This window comes from Polypterus senegalus, chromosome 2 (genome assembly GCF_016835505.1).
Source record: "Polypterus senegalus isolate Bchr_013 chromosome 2, ASM1683550v1, whole genome shotgun sequence".
NCBI lineage: Eukaryota > Metazoa > Chordata > Cladistia > Polypteriformes > Polypteridae > Polypterus > Polypterus senegalus.
In genome coordinates, this window is record NC_053155.1 from 264,263,022 (window position 1) to 264,283,951 (window position 20,930).

General features: G+C 39.3%; 1 protein-coding gene across 1 annotated transcript; it reads left to right on the forward strand.

The window, feature by feature from the left end:
• Positions 1–1,031: 1,031 nt before the first annotated feature.
• LOC120523829 (protein shisa-2) lies at positions 1,032–15,055 on the forward strand. The gene is made up of 2 exons (XM_039745475.1): positions 1,032–1,782; positions 9,921–15,055. The coding sequence occupies exons 1-2, from the start codon at positions 1,479–1,481 to the stop codon at positions 10,484–10,486; spliced, it is 870 nt and encodes a 289-aa protein (XP_039601409.1). The 5' UTR covers positions 1,032–1,478; the 3' UTR covers positions 10,487–15,055.
• Positions 15,056–20,930: the final 5,875 nt, after the last annotated feature.

Here is a 20,930-nt window from a genome sequence, read left to right on the forward strand (position 1 = left end):
TTCAAATTTGCGTGCTTCCTGTATTTATCTTTATGTAACGTTTTTATGCGGATATTTCTTTTCAATTTTGAATATACCCAGTTTTTCGTTTTGAATTTCTGTGAAGCGCTTTGAGCATGAAAAGGGCACTATATAAAGGAAATGTGTTTGAATTGCCAATTAAATACGTTATGTCGCCACCAGAGAGCGCCGTGCGGCTTGTTCCCCCCACTGTCGCAGATACGACGTCCAAAGGAGCATTCTCTGAATTTCCGAACCTTTCTTCTTCTGTTACCAGGTCGAAGGAAGTTGAAACTTCGGGCGAGGGAAGACAGAGGACCCCGAATGGGATCTGTATAATCGTACACTATCCGACAATACTACTATTACATGAAACTTGCGTAACAAAACATTCTTGAAGGCGATAGAAAAAACATAAACCTACGTATGCTGCAGAATTACCTTTTATCAAGAGAATAGTACTCTTTGGGCAGCTCACAATGTAATCAGCGCGCTGCCAGAAAGGATCGATCGAATGACAACAAACTTTAATGCATCGATTGACAGGTTTCAGGTCGACTTTTACGATAGTCTGACCCTTTTAACCTTGACGATCGATAAAAGGGAGAGTGCACTGCAGGCGACGATGGTCTTTCTCTTTCCGTTTTCTGCGGTGCTGCTTTTTATTTCCAGCCATGCCGCCTCACTCGCGTGTGTAGGTCGATCACACTTGGTTTGCTAATGTTGCTTTGAAAACAGCACTGAGTTCACAATAGCCTCAGCCTTGGTTCTTTATGGCTAGAGGTCCCGCGGGGCTCTCTCTAAGATCCGATGAGCGCTGTCCTAGCCTCAAATCGGAGCGGCTTTAAAACCTAGGCTGGACAAGTCTGAGATAGTCGTATTGGTTAGGATTGAGAATGCGCATGCGCGCGCCCACAAAAGCGCTCCTTTATGTTGAAAGGCGCTCCGTTCGTGAAGTTGTAGACGGGCGGTGCTGTCACTTCAGCTGAACTGCCTATCATACCCCTCCAACACCCTCCGCCCCCCGGTTTTCTAGTCTTTCAGTCAACTCATGATTCACAAGGGGTAGACCTGCTGGCGCTCAGAAGTGGCGGTGGATACTTCACTGAAGTTTGTGTGAGCATTCCGTCACTTTCCCCTCTTGAAAAAAGTTTTGGAATAAAGTTAGGCGACACCGTGGAGTACCTGTGACCGGATCAGTTTGGGAGAGCACATTTAACGGGTTGTGGCGATTTACTGAACTCCTCGGACTGCCCCCACCGGAGATGAAGAAGAATGAGATCCGCGGGGAACACTTGCAGGACCACTGATCAGGAAACGCCGAGGACAGGCGAATGTGTGTATCGAGCGGCAAAAAGCGCTGCGCGCGTTCATAGAGCGCGTTTCGATCACCAGCTCTGATCTGCCAGATGCTCAGTTGACACACTTTGAGGCAATCGTCCTGACCCAGCAGCCGGGGCGCAGTGAAAGCGCTGGCCATGTGGTGCGAGAGCGTCCCCTGCATCGCTCTGCTCATATGCCCGCTGCTCTTGTCAGTGGGCAGGGTGAAGAGCAGTGGCGAGTACTGTCACGGCTGGCTAGACGCGCAGGGCAGCTGGCGCGACGGTTTCCAGTGTCCGGAGCGCTACGACGCCGAGGACGCGACCATCTGCTGCGGCAAGTGTGCCCTCCGATACTGCTGCTCCAGCACTGAGGCAAGGCTGGACCAGGGCACGTGCGAGAACGACAGACAAGCCCCGGAACAGGGCAAAGGGAGCCTGGACAGCAAAGAGAACACTGCAGGTAGGACGGGGTATGGGGTAGAGAAAAATGTAAGGGGTGTCGGCCGTTCTTGGAAACGGGGGCAGCGTCTTTATAAGAGGGTCTTGTCCAACTTTTCATTCAGAAACCCAACGAGATTTTATGGATTATGGGAGTGACGTCGCAAAGAGAGTGCGAGAGATAAAAAAAAAAGTCACAATCACTTTTTGATAACCTGCAAATATCATTATCTAACGCCCCGACAGTGTATTCGCTTGCCTGACTCTGAGGTTACAGGGTATTTCCAGGTTCCGACATCGACACCTCTTTACGTTCAAATCATGCAAACTCTAAATGAGAAAAAGATACGCAGCATATTGAATGGCCAACTCATCTGTGAACATCCGGCAATGCACTACATCAGTATAAGAATATTGAAATGAAATGGCCACCCGTCCAGAGTTACATTCAGCATACCGACCCTACCACCCCCTGATATATTGCTGGGATAGGCTTCGATTGAATCAAGAGGATCAGTATATATATATATATATATATATATATATATATATATATATATATATATATATATATATATATATATATATATATATATGAGAAGTATATTCAAATTACCAAGTGGTGTGGTGGAGAGTAGCGCGCATTAGAGACCTTCAGATCTTAATCTGATTTTGAAGAATCGGTGTGAACAACATTGTTGGACTTAATGGTCTGTTTTCCTCACAATTGTTCTAATAGCTATCCAACGTGAATAGTGTGTTGATTTACCCTGTGTTACATCTGCCTGTGTGTACAGCATACTGTATTTAGTAATTACATATATTGATACATTTGTAAATGTGTGTGTGTATATATAATCAACACAAACACAGCTAACACACATGTACATACCAGTCATATGTACACATTAGTCTATGTTTGTAAAATAACAATCACAGTATACATGTCTGTGAGTCCGGTCATTGTATAACTAATGTGTGTGTAGTAAGATACACAACAGCACACTGCCACACAGCCCCAGGGACCTGGCTTCAGCTGTCATCCCAGTCACAGGCTCTGTGTGTGGAGTTTGCATGTTCTCTCTTGTTTGTGTTAGTTTTTCCCTGGGTTTTCTCCACATCCCAAAGACATGCAGTTTAGACCAGCTGTCAACTCTAAACTGGCCTGGTATGCAGTAGGTGATTTTGGATATGCCAGGGAATGTGCCCTGTGATGTCCTGGGGTTGCGCTATAGGCAGGTTTCTATCCTTCGGCCAATGTTACGGGGTAGAGCCGGCTCCTTGTCACCCTGTAAAAGAAACGTTGTATCCATAAAATGGGTTGATTTGTTTCTGTGTTAATTGGCATTTACTTTTTTTTATAGATGCACACATATTTGCATAAGTTTATAACTACATGTATATATAAAATGATAGAAATATATAAGGCCTGCTTATGATAGGTTTACACCTTCGAGACTCAATTAGTGCTGACCGCTTGTGCAGCTGCAGATGTGGTCACCATTTATTTATTTTTTTTCTTTTTTGTGTGTTTTACTTTAACATCTAACATTATCCTTTAACCTAAAAACTGAATTATGATTTAAGTTTTTTTAAACATATGGATTAGAAACCAATAAAGTGCTTTTTTTAACGTGACTAGAAGCAGCATAATAGAAATAATAAAGTGGGTCTGGAAGAATGATTGGCTTAGTAATTGAATACTCTGGCAAACGATGGTTACCCACACAGTGTTAGAAGAAACCTTTCCAATCATGCCCTAGGAAGCAACAGGAGACTGATCAAGAAAACTCATCAGAGTGTTTGGTAGGGAGATGACAGTGGGTGAGCTTTGAGCAAATTTGTAGACCAAGAAACAAATTCGCTGCAGCTTGTTGTGCTATCGTGTCCAGAAATGAACTCCTTGTAGGTGTCGATGGCTGCGTCACACTGCCCTAAGGAAAGAGAGAAGTGTTAAAAGTGATGGGCATTGATCTTTACAAAGAAGCTTACGAAGCATGAAATTCACTACCATAACTCATTTCAGGTCTCAAAGTTATTGATTCCACACAATCGTTTTAATTAAACTCATCGTTATGTACTCGAGGACACCAGAGAAAGTGTATTTAAGATGGAAGTCAGGAGACACTGCCTTAAGGCCATGTCACATTATGTTTTTTTTGCAGTGATTTTCAGTCATTTACATAATCTTAACGAGTTGGCGGCACACATCCCTGTGAATTTAGTCACGTAATTTGTCATGCACAGTGAGTCACTCCAAGCAGATCAAACCCATTGACCTGTTAGATTGTCTTTGGTCATCGGGGTTGGCTCTGTGTTCTTGAGAGCTGCAAACCAATGAATGCTCATCTGGAAGTACAATGCATTTGATTGCAGACAAAGAATAAAGGAACACACGTGTTTTGGACCTTGCAAATAAAAGAGAAGCTTGTCTGTCTGATGTCCCATGTTTTACGTAAGACTACAAAATGGAAAAAAGAAAAGAAAGTGCCAAGATTGCCACTGAACTCACCATAGCTGTTAACCCTTCGTACAGCACTGGCTCTGTCAGACAGCACACTATTGGCTGTCACACTGTGCTGGAAGGTCAGCGTTCAGTCGGTAAATTTGACATGGGCAGTGATTTTCAGTCTTATAAATTGACATGTTCTGGTGAGGAGATCAGCAACTGCAGTTAACAAGTCTGACATGACTTAATGTCATATAATGTGACTTCGGCTTAAAACGAAGAGCTGAGGGAAAGAGGAACGAGCAAACCGAGTCATGTAGTTGAAGAGGAAACCATGACAGGTTTTAAAACATATAAGGATGAGATTTTTGAACAGTTTTTTTCTAGCAACCAAACAGAGCTGATATACTGAATGGGCTCCCCTTGTTTGTCAGACTGTAGAATTAGAGAGAGAGGGTTTTGTGGAAAGAATTTGATTTGTGTACTTTAATCGTTTTGTTTCAGTTAGGATGTGGTGGCTTTCAAGATTGTGTAAACTCAGTTTGAGGTTCTAGCTGATTATTTGGTTGCACAAAATTCTCAAATCCTTTTCATAGCTAAAAGCTTGTCTAGGGTAGCATCAGTCCTAGGTGGGGTGCCAGTCGGTCACATAGCCCTCTCACTCACGGAGTTTAGAGTCAACAGTCAGTTTAATTTAGGACACGTTGATGTCAGAAGAAACGTCAGACTCTGCATAGACAGTGACGTAGCTTGTTAGTCAAGCCCAGGATGCAGCAGTTCTTACCAGTGTGTGCCTCTAGAGCGGATGATAATTGTATTTAATAGTGTGTAGCCTGCTTTAAAACGGTGTAATAACATTTAACAAAAAATAAATATTTACACAGTTTCTTCTTGAATCCATATGTTTTTGTCAGGTTCTACAGTTGCTGGGGTCTTACATGCAGCAGAGGATTAGGAGTGTTACATTTTGAATTGCCAGTCTGCTGTATTTAGTTGACTCCCATAGTATCATCCACACATTTGAGGACAGCTGTTGGCGAGTTCTGGATGTGACTAGATGGCGTTCAATACTTTTGCAACCACCCTTACCAATCATATCTGGTTATCTGCCATCTTGGGGAGGTCTGTGTCATAAAGAAAGATACAACATTGTGGTAAAGAAAATATTTATCTACCGTATATACACCTTTATATGTACAGTATATGTGCTCTTTTGATAAGTAAAATATATACACACACTATGTATTATTATATAAACATTCACAATATATATGTATTCACACAGCATTTATATTTTTATAATATATAATGTACATACAGAGCGAATTAAAAGGAGCGGCATTTAGTAATCAAAAACTTTGATTTTGCCAAAGAAGTAATCTTAGATAGGTCCCAAGTTGACTAGTAACTGTAACCAGAGGTATTTTTCACTTCTTTTTTGAAACATTATGAAGGCTTAAACAATCTATCCATCTGAAACTAAGTAACTTCTATTGTTATAACATTCAATGGGAAAGCTGCAAATCTTTCGAGCGTAATAAAATCTATTCCTTTTGTGTCACGAAGTATGACGGAATTGTTCAAGTTGCATTCTTTATGGACTAAAGCAGACCAAGGTGGTTTAACATTTCAATTTTCCGTTTCATTAAAGGGAGTGTGGTGTGTACATTTATTCTGACCACAAATTTCAGATTATTTTCGAGTTGAAGAAATCTCCCAAATACAGTATAAAATAGAATCGTTTAATGTTGGATAACTAGGCCCAAATAGCAGGTTTTTATTGCTGGTTTACATTTTCAAAGGTAAATCTTGAAATTGAGTTTAGACATTGAAAGCTGCTGTTATTGAGCGCCTTGACAACTTGCTGATGCCGCACCTTGGAGGTGATTTAGTTGACACCCTGCAGTTGCGTCGTAGACCTGAGACCTTTTAATGAGCCTTTTGCTTAAACCCACGCTGGGAGCTGCAGGACTACAGAAGGCGGCCCACTTCAGAATTCGACTCCTCTCTGTTTTCAAGTTTTTTTTTTCTTTTTTTTTTTAACAAAATGCTATCTTTTTTCTTCAATCTGGAAGAGTTCTCCCTATCATGTTTTCTTACAATTTTAATGTGAATCCTTTTGACATGATTTATTCAAGTGGTGTATACATTTTAACACCTACTGTACTTTGTTTTTCATGTCTTTTAGTTTTGTTTTTCTGATTTTATTCATAGATGTTGAAATCACATCAAATATTAACAAAAACTTTACTTTTTTTCTTTCTCCATTAGGTAATAAATGAGTATGAATAAAAATATGGGATCAGATGATATATGGAAATGAAAGGTTATTTAGCAATACCATTTTTTGAGTGGAATAAACAAAGATAACAGATCAATTTGAGAAAAAGTCATAAAAAGCTTTTTTTTTTAAACTTGCAAATATTTGAAACTGAAATGATTATCTCCCACTGCTTTCTGGATATTAGTATTTTTAATATTTTGTAAATCTCACTTAATTTATTATCATAAGGAGGCGACACAGTTTTGTGAATTGTGGCTCATTAAATGTTTCTGTGAACATCAGTCGTTATCCAGTTTTTATTTATATTTTTTGCATGCCATATTGAATTCTTGTTTCCACAATCAAGGCACTAGTGCTACACAGTGAACTTGATTTTTATGCTTCACAGAATGAATGTACACAGTGTACATTGCATTTGGTGCGACTTTTTCGGACTCTCGCGTCCACCCAGAAGTGAAAGGCAATTTGTTAGGGGGATTGGTGACCCTGATTTGTTCCCCGGCTGACTAAAGACGTCTGCAATGAATACAAATTCTCATCCAGGATTCTCATTTTACCACAGTGATGTTGTTACAAAGTTTGAATGCACTGCTAATATATCCTGTTCCTTTAACATTTTTCCCATTACTTAAGACTTAAGTTTGGTTTAATATTTTTAAATATTCTTTTTTTATCTTGTTTACAGTTCATTTTCTTTTCAAACCTTTTTGGTTTTAGTTTAAATAATGCATTTTGTCTGTTTTCCAAAGCTTACTTTTTGCATGAATTGTAAGCACTGTTTTAAATACAGTTGTCATTGCATTGTTTCAAAGTAATTCTGATTTTCTAACGTTTTCTTACTCATTTTCAAGATTACTTTTTTTAACACAATATAGTTAAATAGCCGACGCCGTATAAGAATAGGAACGGAAAACGGTGAGAAAGGAATTCAGAAATCAAGAAGAAAGAAATACTTCTTGAAAGACGTAGTTGTGAATAGGTGTTTGGTAGTCCGAAGGAGGAATAGGAATCGAGAAAAGCGGTAAGGTGGTGTATAGGAGGCCGCAGGCAGCGTGGGGAAGGGTTTGGAAGAGGACGAATAGGAATCGAAAAAAGCCGTGTCGGCTACGTGTGGGAGGGACTGATTTTGAAGAGGAAGCAGGACGAACCAGAAGAGAAATACAGTATATACAGTATAAGAGATAATAGTTAATATAGGTGATGACAATACTAATGTTGCCAGTTTAGACAGCCAAAGCAGTTCTTGTACATTTTCAGCTTTCTTCACCATTTCCAATATAAACCAATTCATCCATCCATCCATTTTCCAACCCGTTGAATTCAAACACAGGGTCACGGGGGTCTGATTTATTTTCAGTATATATCCCTCGGTCCGCATACTTTTTGTTATTTGAAATTTCATTTCAGAAAATATCTTTTAAAAAAGAAAAAGAGACACTTATTTGATTTTCAACTTAAAAATGAAAAATGAAAAACGCCAAACAATTACTTTTTTCCTTTTGTTCTTTTTCAAATCAGAAAAGAAAAATGCAAGAAACGAGAAAACGCCCTTTATTTATTTTGTCTGAACTGGACATACTGTATTTGTAGGCCAACAACCTGGTCAGGTAATGCGCCACTTGCAGCAAACACTGGTCACTGGTGTGTAGACTGGACCATCATCATGACGTTGGAACAGTACTCAGACGTGATTTTAGAGATGGCAAAACAAGGCCTGTTATCGAAAATTATATCTGAGCGTCTGTCATATGAACACGGAGAAGTGAAAGGGTTTTCTGTGAGAAATGTTAGAAAGTTTTGTGCTGAGCAAATCTTGGGCTGTCGACTCTCTGACACACATTTGGAGATAGAGGTGACAAAAGCTATAAATGCATCTGTTTTGTTATTTTTGAGCTATTACACTTTCATTATTTGAATCACAAACAAATCCAGAAAAGTGTGTGCAATTTTAAGTTTATGACTGCTATTTGTTACCATAGAATTAAAAAAATACCTTATTTTCCCTCATTTTATTCTTTAATCAAAATCAAAATCTGAAAATTCTCATCATATTTGTTTTTGCTTCTAAAATGAAAATTCAGATACCAAAAAGTACACGGGCCTTCCCTCATGATCACACTCTGTTCCTTGCCATAGTACCAGTATTCCTTACAAATGAAATCTGTATTTTTCTAACAAAATGTTAATACACTGCTTCTGTTTACTATAAATCTATTTTTGATATTCTGTTTAACAAGCAGTGGTAAAAAATGCTGCTTTGTCCTGCTTCTTGTGAATATGACAGAAAACAGCCAAAAAAGGAGAAGGTATATTTGTGTTGCGACATATTGTATTTTTAAACTGCTTTCATTTAAAAGTGGAATGATGATATAAGATACAATATTAATAATACAGTAAACATGTAACTCTTCTTTTTTTAATTGTTAACAATCTGAACAATGGATAAAAACAACAGGTTATAACTGAGCCCATACTGTAAATCAAAGTGTGAACTTTCTCCTTTAAATCCGAGAAATGGCATTTGGGAATAGCTGTCTCATACTTGGTGAGCTGTTGCACCAGACACTGGTGTAAGTCATTTTGGTTTTTCTTCCTGTGATGAACTGCTGTGCTACGTCCATGGCTCATGAAGTTGGTCTGGTGTGTTGCCATTTTTGGTTAGTAAAATCAGTATCAGAATTTAGATGAGTAAATGTAGTCCCTTCCTTCACTGTTATGGACTTCGTGCCTTAGGTTTCTGTGCAACAAGCAGATGTCAGTAAGGTTCAAACTAATTATATTTTGTGTGAGTCTGTAAAGTGTGTATTTTTTGTTTGACACAGGCCCTAGTGAAGTGTAACTGTGAACAGTTGTTATAAAAGTGCTGTCTGGGACCGCTTTTAACATTTCTGAGTTGCAGCTTTTGGTTGAGCATGCCTTGTAACCCTTCCTAGAAAAAGATCTGACAAACATCCATTATTCTTGGGGGATGGAAGCATACTGTACATTTTGGCAGTTTTTCTCTAATCCTGCAGCATCAGCACTTATTTCGAAAGGTTTACATGATGAAACAGGAGATTAACAAATGTACTCTAGTGGTCAGACTCCATATAGAAGCCAAAAGGATTCAGACACTGACTCATTGTCTTTCCAGAGTCTTGGAACTGTTTTTTTCACTATCTGCTGTCGTCTGGGACTCTGCTGAACAGTACATTTATTTTAAATTTCAGCAGCATGAGTTTTAAAATGACGGTTAATGTTATATGGAATCTTGTCTTTATGGAAACAAAAAGGTGCTTGATAGCACACTGGCCTTTTAGGCCACTCATAGGAAAGCAATGTTGATGTATAGAGGAAGGAGTCGGAGTAAAAAAATAGATTGCTTCTGCATTCCTATTGTCTTAAAAAGTATTATTTCTAACATTTTTGCTCTCTTTTCCTTTTGTAGTGCCAATCTACGTGCCTTTTCTGATTGTTGGCTCGGTGTTTGTGGCATTCGTCATCCTGGGTTCATTGGTGGCAGCCTGCTGTTGCCGTTGTCTCCGACCTAAGCAGGAACCCCAGCAGAGTCGTGCACCTGGTGGCAATCGCCTGATGGAGACCATTCCGATGATCCCCAGCGCCAGCACCTCCCGTGGTTCTTCCTCACGCCAGTCCAGCACAGCTGCCAGCTCCAGTTCTAGTGCCAACTCAGGAGCCCGGGGACCCATTGTTCGAGCACAGGCCAACTGCTGCCTTCCACCTGAAGGGCCGTTGAACAATGTGTACGTCAACATGCCCACCAATTTCTCTGTTCTAAACTGCCAGCAGGCTACCCAAATTATGCCTCACCAAGGGCAATTCTTACACCCCCAGTATCTGGGATACACCGTTCAGCATGAGGCACCAGTCGCTATGACACCTGCCCCCCCATTCCTAGATGGGCTACAAGGAGGGTACCGGCCAATACAGTCTCCCTTTCCTCCTAACAGTGCAGCCAGTGAACAAATGAAATACCCAGCTGTAACTGTCTAGACATAAAAAAAAACCTGGAGAAAAGATTTTTTTCTATTAAAGAAAAAAAAAAAGTCTTCATTTTTTTTTTTAAATAATGTCCCAGGATAAGGAGCAGGGAGTGGATTTATGAACGACAGCCTTGCACGGGTGTGCCACTTCACAGCGATTGCACATTTCATGTCAACAGACTTTCCATGCTTGAAAGAGATGGCTTGCTTACTGTGGCTCAGCGTATTGGTACTTGGAGGCGGCTTTGGATTTGTTATCATGTCAACCCAATAGGAAACGTGGAATGGTTCAATTGCAACTCACCGGAGACCCACGCAGTTCAAAATAAGGGATGAAGTCTTTGTTGGATATACTTTCAAAAACAATGTGCTAAGAGTCCCCTTTGTATCTCCAGCAGGTGTGTGTGCACTGCTTTCTACGCATTCACTCACAGTCCTAATGTTTGGAGGGTGTTTAAAAAGGAACATAGAGCAGGATTCTAAATACACCAGACCAGAATAGAATGACTCTGGAAAATTCCTTCATGGAGTTCACCTTGTAGAAGTGTTTGGCATTGAATATTCATATTTGGCTGTGTCCCATCAAGCAGTCAAGAACAGTTTATGCATGAAAGTGAAAGACGGCACTTCCTACACAAAAGATGCAATAAGTGCCTGAGTGTCTCATGTAACATTAGGTCATGAAAACCGTGAATTCACTTTGAAAGCAGTTTTTGAAATAGACTGATGGACCGTTAACAGATGCAAAGAGAAAAAATTTCCTGTAATGCTGTCTGCGAGTTTACTAAGAGCAGCGCCCTAAAGCTTTCTAGTGGCACAGTGGTTAGTGCTGCTGCTTCACTGAGCCAGAGTCCTGGGTTCAATTCCTGAGCTGGTAACACTGTGTTTGGATTCTACATGTTCTACCCAACTCTTCTTTGGGTTTCCTCTGTCTATTTTTGGTTTCCTTCGGCGTCAAACACGTGGTTTAAGTTGACATGTGACTGTAATTTGGCCTTGCGTGCCATGTGATTGATTGGCATCCCCTCCAAGGTTGGTTCCAGCCTTCTGACTGGTGTTACTTAGGTAGGCTACAATCCCCCACAACGCTGTACTAAAATATTGAATATTTTGAAAATGAATAAATGGAAGACCAACTTACCAAAACTCTCAAAATATTATGAGGAGCCATTACATTTCAGACAGCTACATGCTTTGTGATTGCTGAATATCAGCTTTAAAAGGACCCTGTTCAGGCCTACTTTATGAGAGGCTTTGGTTCATTTTTATATTTCAGGTTGGCAAGGTATACACACCTGACCCTGAAATGCATTGCGTGGTAAATGCTGGCACATTGTTTAGTATTTTGAAAATTGTTTTTTAAAATGCCTAGCAGTGAATGTATGTATTGTAGATATTAGGGGGGTTCAAAATGTATTACCTCAGGATGTCAGTGTACAGGGTAGAAAAAATGACATGGAGCACAGCCAGGACCACTCGAGACAGGAATGCTATAGCTGATAATATGGGTTTCCATTTTACAGCGACTTGCGTCAGACAATCAAAAGAGGTTGGCATTTGTTCATTTTGAGTCAGAATCAGATGCATTGAAATGCCATTGGACTGTGAGTCTGTCATGTGTGCTGACCAAATCCATTTAAGATGGCTTACTGAGATCTCATGCAGAGGGACTTCAGTATGGCATTAAACATGGCATTTCTGTTCCGTTGGTTGCAACAGACATTGGTACACGGTCGACGTTATACCACCTGTGTGCTACATAAGGGTGATTATGTAAGCCTGCTTAAAGTAATCAGATTCGTACTGGCATATCATATACCACATACTCTCAAAGTGTACAGATTCTGGACCGTGTGCACACAAGTATTTATGTGAACAAATCTCTTGCTTACAAAACTATCTTTTCAAAAGTAACATGATTAAAGAGGCCACAGGTGGTGTGAGTATTCAAAACTGAAAAATTACAGCAACAACATCATACTTGGCAGCATTCACAGAGGAGCTGGGGAAACGGAAAATCTGTGTTTTTCAATGTGATATCTTTGGTTGTGAATTGATAATCTGGTGATGTACAACAAAGCTGTTACTTTTCCATGTGTTTTTTGTGACTCTAGCAGTAGCAAATTAAGTACACCTCACATGTTGGAGCTGCTCGGTATAGGCAGATAGTTTGATCAGCATCTTAGCATCAGTATGAGTGTGCAGTGGACTGATGTCCTGCCTAATGTCCTCTCTGCCTCGGCCCAGTGCTGCCAGGATTGTTTCCATCTCATTGAAACACTGAATTATGAAATAAGCGGGTTCAGTAAATGGGAAGCATTATAGGAGAGTCAGGCCTGTCTGTGAAAATTGAAACAAAAGAATGAATACATTATCCTAAATTCATTCATTTGATCATCACACCAATTCTTGACTGCAGCAAGTCTTGACAAAAATAAAAAAAAAAAAAAAAAGTATAAATCTTATCCCAAAATGTACTTTCCGTAAGCAGTAAATGGAAAGGAGATATGTGAATGATGATAAAATATTAAATAGGTAAAATGTAATGCGTCATTTAAAGGAACCCTTCTGTGTGTAGTAGTTCACATCACACAAAATGGCCTCATTTCATTTTTGCTGTTTCTACATTTAGCAAGTGTATACGCCGCCTTAACATGCTGCACAATTTTATAAACTCACAGAGTGCTTGCACTTTTTGGCTGCTGCCTCATTTTTGTTCTTTTCACACAAAAACCGCAGCACTTAATAATCATTTTAACCAAGTTGCCTTCCCTGCAATATCCCATATTTTAGTAGCTTTCCATACCCTTCACTCCCACCTTTTACTGATCCCAGTTAATCTAATTTAAGGCTTGAGATGTGCCTAACCCGTCCTGACAGCATCAGGCACAAGGAAGGAACCAACCTTAGTTCGGGTATCGGTATGCTACTAGGAGCACTCTTATGCACTGTGCCAACCTAACCTGAATGATTTTAGTATTTGGGAGGGAAACAGAGAACCCTATGAAAAATGAAACAAACACTAAGAGAATGTGAAAACTCCATGAAAATGGTGAAAAAAGGGCTGGGATTTGAATCCTGGTTCTGTGAGGCAGCAGTGCCAAATACTGCATCACCATTACAACCCACAATCGGGCAGTATTTTTTCCTTTTACTTTTGTCTTTCCCTGTTAGTAATTTTTGATTGTTATCCATAAGGATTATTTGTTAAGGAAATGCCATTTGGCTAGTATGTAAGCAAAAAGTCTTAAAATCTACAGTTTAATTTAAACAGGCTATCATGAAAGAGGATGGGAATGCATACACTGCAGTTTTTTTTCACATATTAAAAGTTAAAAGCCTCATTTAAGGTAACCCGATGTTGTTTTAACATCACTGTACTAGCTTTTGTTGGCAATGAAACTAAAACCTTTACAAGCGTCATTCCCTGACTACTGTGCTTGTGAATAATGTAGTGAGATAATAATATTGTCAGTAAACTTGTAAAACATGACATTGATTGGCTTTCTTTTGCCAGGAAATACCAACTACATGGATGGGTGCCTGGCAAGTATCTCAAACAAGGAATAGCTGTCATTTGGATGAATATTGTCAAGATGAGTTTATACGTTAAGTAAAATAGTCACGGTCCATGTGGAGTTTACGCATTGTCCCCTTGTCCATGTGAATTTTCTTCAGGTTTTGGTTTTGTCCCATATCCCAAACACACACAATCTTGATTAGCTTACAATTTGGAACTGTCACAGTGTAGGCAGAAGTGTGGGACTGCCTGCGACTCTCCTGCACCCTGTAGTGAAATAAGCGGCTCAGAAAAAGGACAGCGAAATATTTATAGTAAGCAGGGAAGACTCTCCAAATATACTCCCACTGTTTGTTTAGAGTCTTTGCCAAGTAACAGTGCCTGGCAGGATGCATAACAAGTGTCTCCAATTATGAATGTCCCCAAGCTACTCTAAACACAATTGGGCGATCCAGAAATGTGATTTCTTCAGTTCCAGTTTCCTGGCTTATTAGCATAAAACTTTAATACTTTGATGCAATCACATTTACGACTGAGCGTCTGTTTGCAGTACAAAACTGTCTTTTGATGGTAACAAGCCACTCTCTGTTCTATCGGATGCTCAAATTCAGGTGAAACACTTGATAATGTTTACTTGTACAGAATAATTATTTAAACGTTAAATATTTGGGACGCTAGTTTGCTACCAGGGATAACTTTACAAAAGAAGAAGAAAAAAAAAAACAATGGAAAAGATTTGCTTTGTTTCTGTAAATGCTAAAATGTGTTCCCTGGTATTAAAAATGGCAGCTCTTTTAATCCAAAGGCAAGGAGTTTGTCAATGTTGGTATTTTTATTGTCTTTTTTTTAAAATAAATATTAAAGTGTGAATGAATGTTTTTACATTTTTCAAATTTTAAATTATGTGTTTCTTCAAAAGTGCATCACAGACTGACTGTGCTGTTTATAGCCTCAAATCCAAAAAATGTACAGGTTTTTGTGTCAAATGGTTTGGTTATTTCTCTAATGCATATATACATTATGCTGTATACCTGCTGTCAAATAAAAAGGAAAAAAATGGTTGCAGTGTTTATATTTGAAAAGAAAATGATGCTTATGTTTTTAATTCCCAGTGAAGTGCCATCGCACTTACGCTAAGATTTTAGGTACGTCTGTAAATTTAGAAACTGTGGGGCCTGTATAGTGTGCTGTAGAATGTTACTGCAGATCATGTAAAGTGCTGGAAGGAAAAAATGTTACCAGTTTTAGGGAATTTATTCTGATGTAGTGACTTTCCCCTGGGAGCTTTTAAAAATTGTAAACAGACATAGAATGTATCGAAATCCTCACGGTTTGAAGTCTATTTCTATTTATTTGCAACTGCTGTCTGTTAATTGCTTGCAGTCTGCTTTGGTTACTAGTTTAGGTAAAGGGCTAAAACCTGCCTTTTAGGTTCTGTTTGTAGGATAAAAAGATAAAGTAGCGGTATTGACGTAAAGGTTTGTGAGGTACTACTGCTATGTTCAAGTCTGTTAGCATGTCTTTTACTAGATAGAAGAGACAATGCAGAGTTTGGTCAATGTATTGACAGCAGCGGTTTATTGAAAGGACCATAATTGTGGTTGACAAGGAAACTCTGGAACAAAATATGTAAGCAAGTGTAAGTAAACAGTTGAAAATTAATGCCTGCAATTCATCACAGCTGTCTCTTTGGGAGCGACGGGGTGAAAGGTTAAATCTGAGGCCCAGTGAGATTATCAGTTTTTTTGTCTAGACTTCAAAATAAAATAAAAAAAAAAAAAAGATAAATCTATTGGAGCTACTATTATGCTTTGTGTGTGTGAAACAGCTTCTCTTACATGTAGCACTGACATTTTACAGATTTTATTTAACACCTAAGGTAAGGGAAAAAATGCAGTTTGAGGATACAGTGGGCTTTGTTTTTCTATAAGGTAAAAAATTTGGCAGCTCAATTTTCCACACATATCCTGTTTATAGCTTGCATATTTCAGCTGAGCTCCCCCAACTGTGTCTGAAGAGCACTGTGTTTACTGGGAAAAGGGAATCGGCCTCCTCTCGTATTTACCTAATTAGCCAGAACAGAATAAATAAAGCCAATTCCCTTCCTCTGTCCCTCCAAGTATTATTTACAACCCGCTGTTGCTGCAGCTGCCATTTGGTCTGCCTGTGATTCTTAGGAGACGGCAGCTCTTGCCAAGTGGGTTCCAGGCCAAGCCTTCATTCACTGTGTGCAGTCTTCAAACTGATGTGTGCAGCAGTGCACAATTTCTCAACGGTCCTGGGAGGCAGTTCTGAAAACTGGAATAGCTGTTCCAAATATCTAGTATGCTTTTGTATATGGTGTGTTTACTTACATGCAGTCTATACACACACACACACACTGGTTCAGTGGTACGCTCTGCTGCCACAGACACACATATTAAAGGGCCCTAGGTCTGAGTTCTGTCCTGGTTACTGCTTCTTTGGAGTTTTCAGAGTGTCTTCATGCCTGTATCACCCGAGTACTTGTACTTTTCCACCCACATCTCAAAGACAAAGACGTCAACTTCATTAAAACACCACTAGTGCAATAGAGTGTCAGTACAAGCATTCCACAATCACTATTTTCCAAATGCTTTTGCTTTTGCGCATTTAAAAAATGGCTCCCTACTGTTTGGTCATGAGAACAGTGGACATGTAAACGAATCATGTGTACACCTGGCCATGTTAATATCACATGTTCATTCAAAATTAAGCCACTGCTATGGAGAGAAAGACAGTTTATATAATTCTTCAGCTTGTTAGTGTTCACATTCTGCCTGATCAGAAAATTATTTCACTGCTCTTCATCTTTTAGTCCTTTTTTAAACTTTCATTAAAATAATACTTTGATGTAAATTAGGCCTGCTTGTTCCTTTGTCATTGACATTTCACTGTTAACTAAAGGCTAGTTAATTAAAATAAGTAAATAAAATATTAAATGCAGCTACTTACAAGTTTAAGAAGCAACTGAGGGCTCAATTCCCACTTTGAAGCTATAAAGTTTCTAGACTCAAAAAGCCTTTCATCTGCATTTTGGAGATGTTTTTGTTATACCAACAGCAACAAAAATCACAGCTTTCTGACACCTGACATTCTTTTCTGAGTAAAGGATACATGCTTTCTTTTCACTATGACTGACTCGAGTGGTCTTTTCCTATACAGTTTGTATAAAGAATACTATGGAGCCAATTGTAGGAAACCTTTGATAGAATATCACGAATAATCCAGAAGATAGACAGGTTCAGAACCGCTTTTTGACTTTCACCTTAAACAGTTTAGAAACATCCATCCATCCATTATCCAACCCGCTATATCCTAACTACAGGGTCACGGGGGGTCTGCTGGGGCCAATCCCAGCCAACACAGGGCGCAATGTATTTTTAATATATGGAAATAAAATTAAACAATAGACTGTACAGTTTTCATTGCCCTTCTTTCTTTAAGCCTGATATTTTAAAGTTATGCCTTACAGCACTTAGGCAGATGCTGTGAGAATTCAGTGTTCAGCAATGTGCCGCCGCAGATCACAAGATCTAAAAAAAAAAGCTTACTATAATGAAGGCTGTCCATTAGTCTTTTGGCTTTTTTTCTGCATTTAATTTCAAAAAATTAAAAAAAAATGTCTCCTGAACTCCATTATTGACAATAGCTGGAATCTCGTACCCATCAGTAACACAAATGGTGGCCTTGTGAGACACACTGAACTTTTGGCAAAAAAAAAAATAATGTAGGAGTCCCACTCTCTGGAACAAAGAGAACATTCTCAACATTCTGGAACATTCATTCTCAACAGATACTATTTTACGTTTTCCAAGTACTCATGCATTCAGCAGTTGCTCAGAGCCCTGCCATAACTACAGGTTGTATATTATTCTGTCATCTTTCGAGTTTGTTTTCTTTCTTTTTTCTCTCATCTTCAATCTGCTGTAGATTTTTATCTGTGTATTCTGACTTATACGTTTAAGATTATTAACAAAGCCAAACGTTTTGTCAGTTTTGTAGTTGGGTCATAGCTATGTGTTAAGATAAGACCCTGTTTTTTCATTTGCAAATACTTTGAAAAACTAAAAATTAAAAACAAAAAAAAAAAACTGAAAACACAGAAAAAAGGGGAGACAGAGTAGACATCTTATTAGTTGTAAAGGATTCAAGAATCAGATGTTAGTCAACAAAGGATACCAGCCATTAACCCTGTTTAACAAAACTGGAATAATTCAATATAGGATAAATCGAAGGGTAATGTTCCATCGTCTTCAAGTGACGTCCCACAAATGAACTTTAACTTCCAATGGCTTCTGCATTTTTATACTGCCAACCTAGAAGGGGTGGGTCTTCAGGGCAGAAGTGGAAATTGGCTCACGTGTCTGTGCCCCTTCTCTGCTTGGGTGGTATCGTTGTCTTATCTGAGCCCTGAAGATGTCTGTCGTGTGTGTGTGTGTGTGTGTGCTTGACATAGTAAACTTAGAAAAATCTGGTTTTGTCTAAGCTGACATTTGCACGCATTCTGGTGAACCGAGCTCAAACTGCAGCCACCAGAAGAAATCCCACATACTTTTGTACTATAGTCAGAAGAGGAAACTGGGGACGAGCTGAACAATGAGGTATCTCTTTGTATATGTGGGGTATTTCTGAGCTCCTTGCCAATTTGTCCATTCACAATCGCTACCATATCATATGGGTTTAGAACTGTGTGCATTTATTATCAAAATGAGGTGCTGTTTGTTTGACGCAATTACTATTATTTTTAATTAATAACCTAGGCTTTTTTCATGTCAAAGTGTTTTCTTCACAATCATGGTATATATTAATTTGACACTTGAAACTGTATTATAAAGTAAAGCGTCTTTTGTAAATTTTAAAATGCCTTGTTTGTTCTTGCAGTTTACAGTGGGGCTTTAGTGTACAGCGGTCTGTAGAAGACAGAAAAAGCCTTAAAAATTACCAAATATGTCTGCTTTGAAGCAACAAAAGTTTCAAATTAATAATAAAAAAAAAAATCTTCCATGTCTATGAAGCATTCTTGTGATAACATAACAAAACTAGGAAATAACTATTTTTTCAAAAATTCTTGGTAATAGTTTGTTAAGGTAAGCATATGTTTCTTGTTCATTTGTTTGTTTGCAGCAGCCATTATGGGCGGAGTTATGACAACCCAATGCTGAGTATCTCCTCCATTACACTTTGTGTTGTTATTTTACATGACCCATGGAGCCTGATGCATGCTAAGTGGTAGTGTATTGAAAAGAGCACATGTAAGTTTTGTTGTACTGTGCATTTGCTATCAGAGCACCTGGTGCCGTCTTAATATATGGGCACAACGGGCACTGGCTGAAGGCCCCAGGAGCATAGGGCCCCACGATGTTCCTGCTGTCTATGTATGTTTCGGTTTTGCTGTCAAAACAGGGGCTCCAGCGCACTACTTTGGCCAGGGGCCTATGATGCTGTTAAGACTGCCCTGTTTACAGCAGGTACTCTCATACTTAAACAGAGAAATGCCACACTTCAAGCTCTGGCTACATGCCTGCTCAAAATTATATCTCACTGAAGTACATGCGTGTTTTAATAATCCAGCAGCAGCACACAGTTTCTATGCCAAGTAAAGAAAAAGCGTTTCTGTATAGTGAAAGAATGTAAGCAATCATGTGACTTTTTTCAGGTATTACTGTCTAGCTGTCACAAAACTAAGACAACAATTCACACCTGGACATCAACATTCAATATAAATAACGGTGCACTGTGATGACTTTCCAAGGGAAATCCACTCACCGCTGACCCTGAAACGTGCTGCACCGCCGTAGAGTCCGACAAACATGGTAGTAAAGTGCATAGCTGGTCTCCTTTTAAAATGGCGGAATCTTCAGAACAATGGCGGGCATTTTGCTTTTTTTCCTTATTACAACATCATGGATACACAGTTTTGCAATAGGTGTGCAATCGTAAGACCTAGATCAATACTCAATAACGTTTTTGGCTTGGAAAATTGACATACTTGGTAAGTTTTAATGTCTTTTCTATCAACTATGGACCTATGTACCTCATTGTAAACTGCAAGTACAGAACAAGGATTTTTTTTTTAATTTACAAAAAATGCTTCACTTTGGAACAGTTTCAAGTAGTAAATTAATACAGTATATACAGTAGTACCATGATTGTGAAGGAATGGCATCAACTTGAAAATACCAGTCTTCTCCTTTAATTATATTGTTTCTTTTCTCTTGCACTTTTTTTAGCAAAGGCTGTACTAAGACGAGGAGCGGAAACAAGGTGCTAACTTGGCTAGGAGTTGATTATAAATAACAATATTAATTCCTAGTTAGGGCGGCATGGCGGCACAGTGGGTAGTGCTGCTGCCTCGCAGTTAGGAGACCCGGGAGTTAACATGTTCTCCCCGTGTCTGCGTGGGTTTCCTCCGGGCGCTCCGGTTTCCTCCCACAGTCCAAAGACATGCAGGTTAGATAGACTGGCGATTCTAAATTGGCCCTAGTGTGTGCTTGATGTATGGGTGTGTTTGTGTGTGTCCTGCGGTGGGTTGGCACCCTGCCCGGGATTGGTTCCCACCTTGTGCTCTGTGTTGGTTGAGATTGGCTCCAGCAGATCCTCGTGACCCTGTGTTCGGATTCAGCTGGTTGGAAAATGGATGGATGGATTCTTAGTTAATATGTCACCTGGTGTCACCCGCTATTTCAACCCCCTAAATACAGTTTGATGGCAACTTCTCAATTCTGGCGTAACCCAGACTTTTTTATGCATTGGACAAAAGTAATGGGTCAGGGTTACTGCACAACTTGGCAGAATAAGGTAACAAAAGTTATGCCTGAATTGTTCCACTAGAAAGTACCACTTGAAAAGCGTTCAAGCAAAGTTTCCCAGTGATAAGCTCATGTTTCCCAAAACTCCTGTAACACAAACATGC

Coding starts and splice junctions, on each gene's coding strand:
- LOC120523829 (XM_039745475.1), top strand. CDS start 1,479: ATGTGGTGCGAGAGCGTCCCCTGCATCGCTCTGCTCATATGCCCGCTG. Junction 1,783..9,920: donor CAGCAAAGAGAACACTGCAG/GTAGGACGGGGT, acceptor TTCCTTTTGTAG/TGCCAATCTACGTGCCTTTT.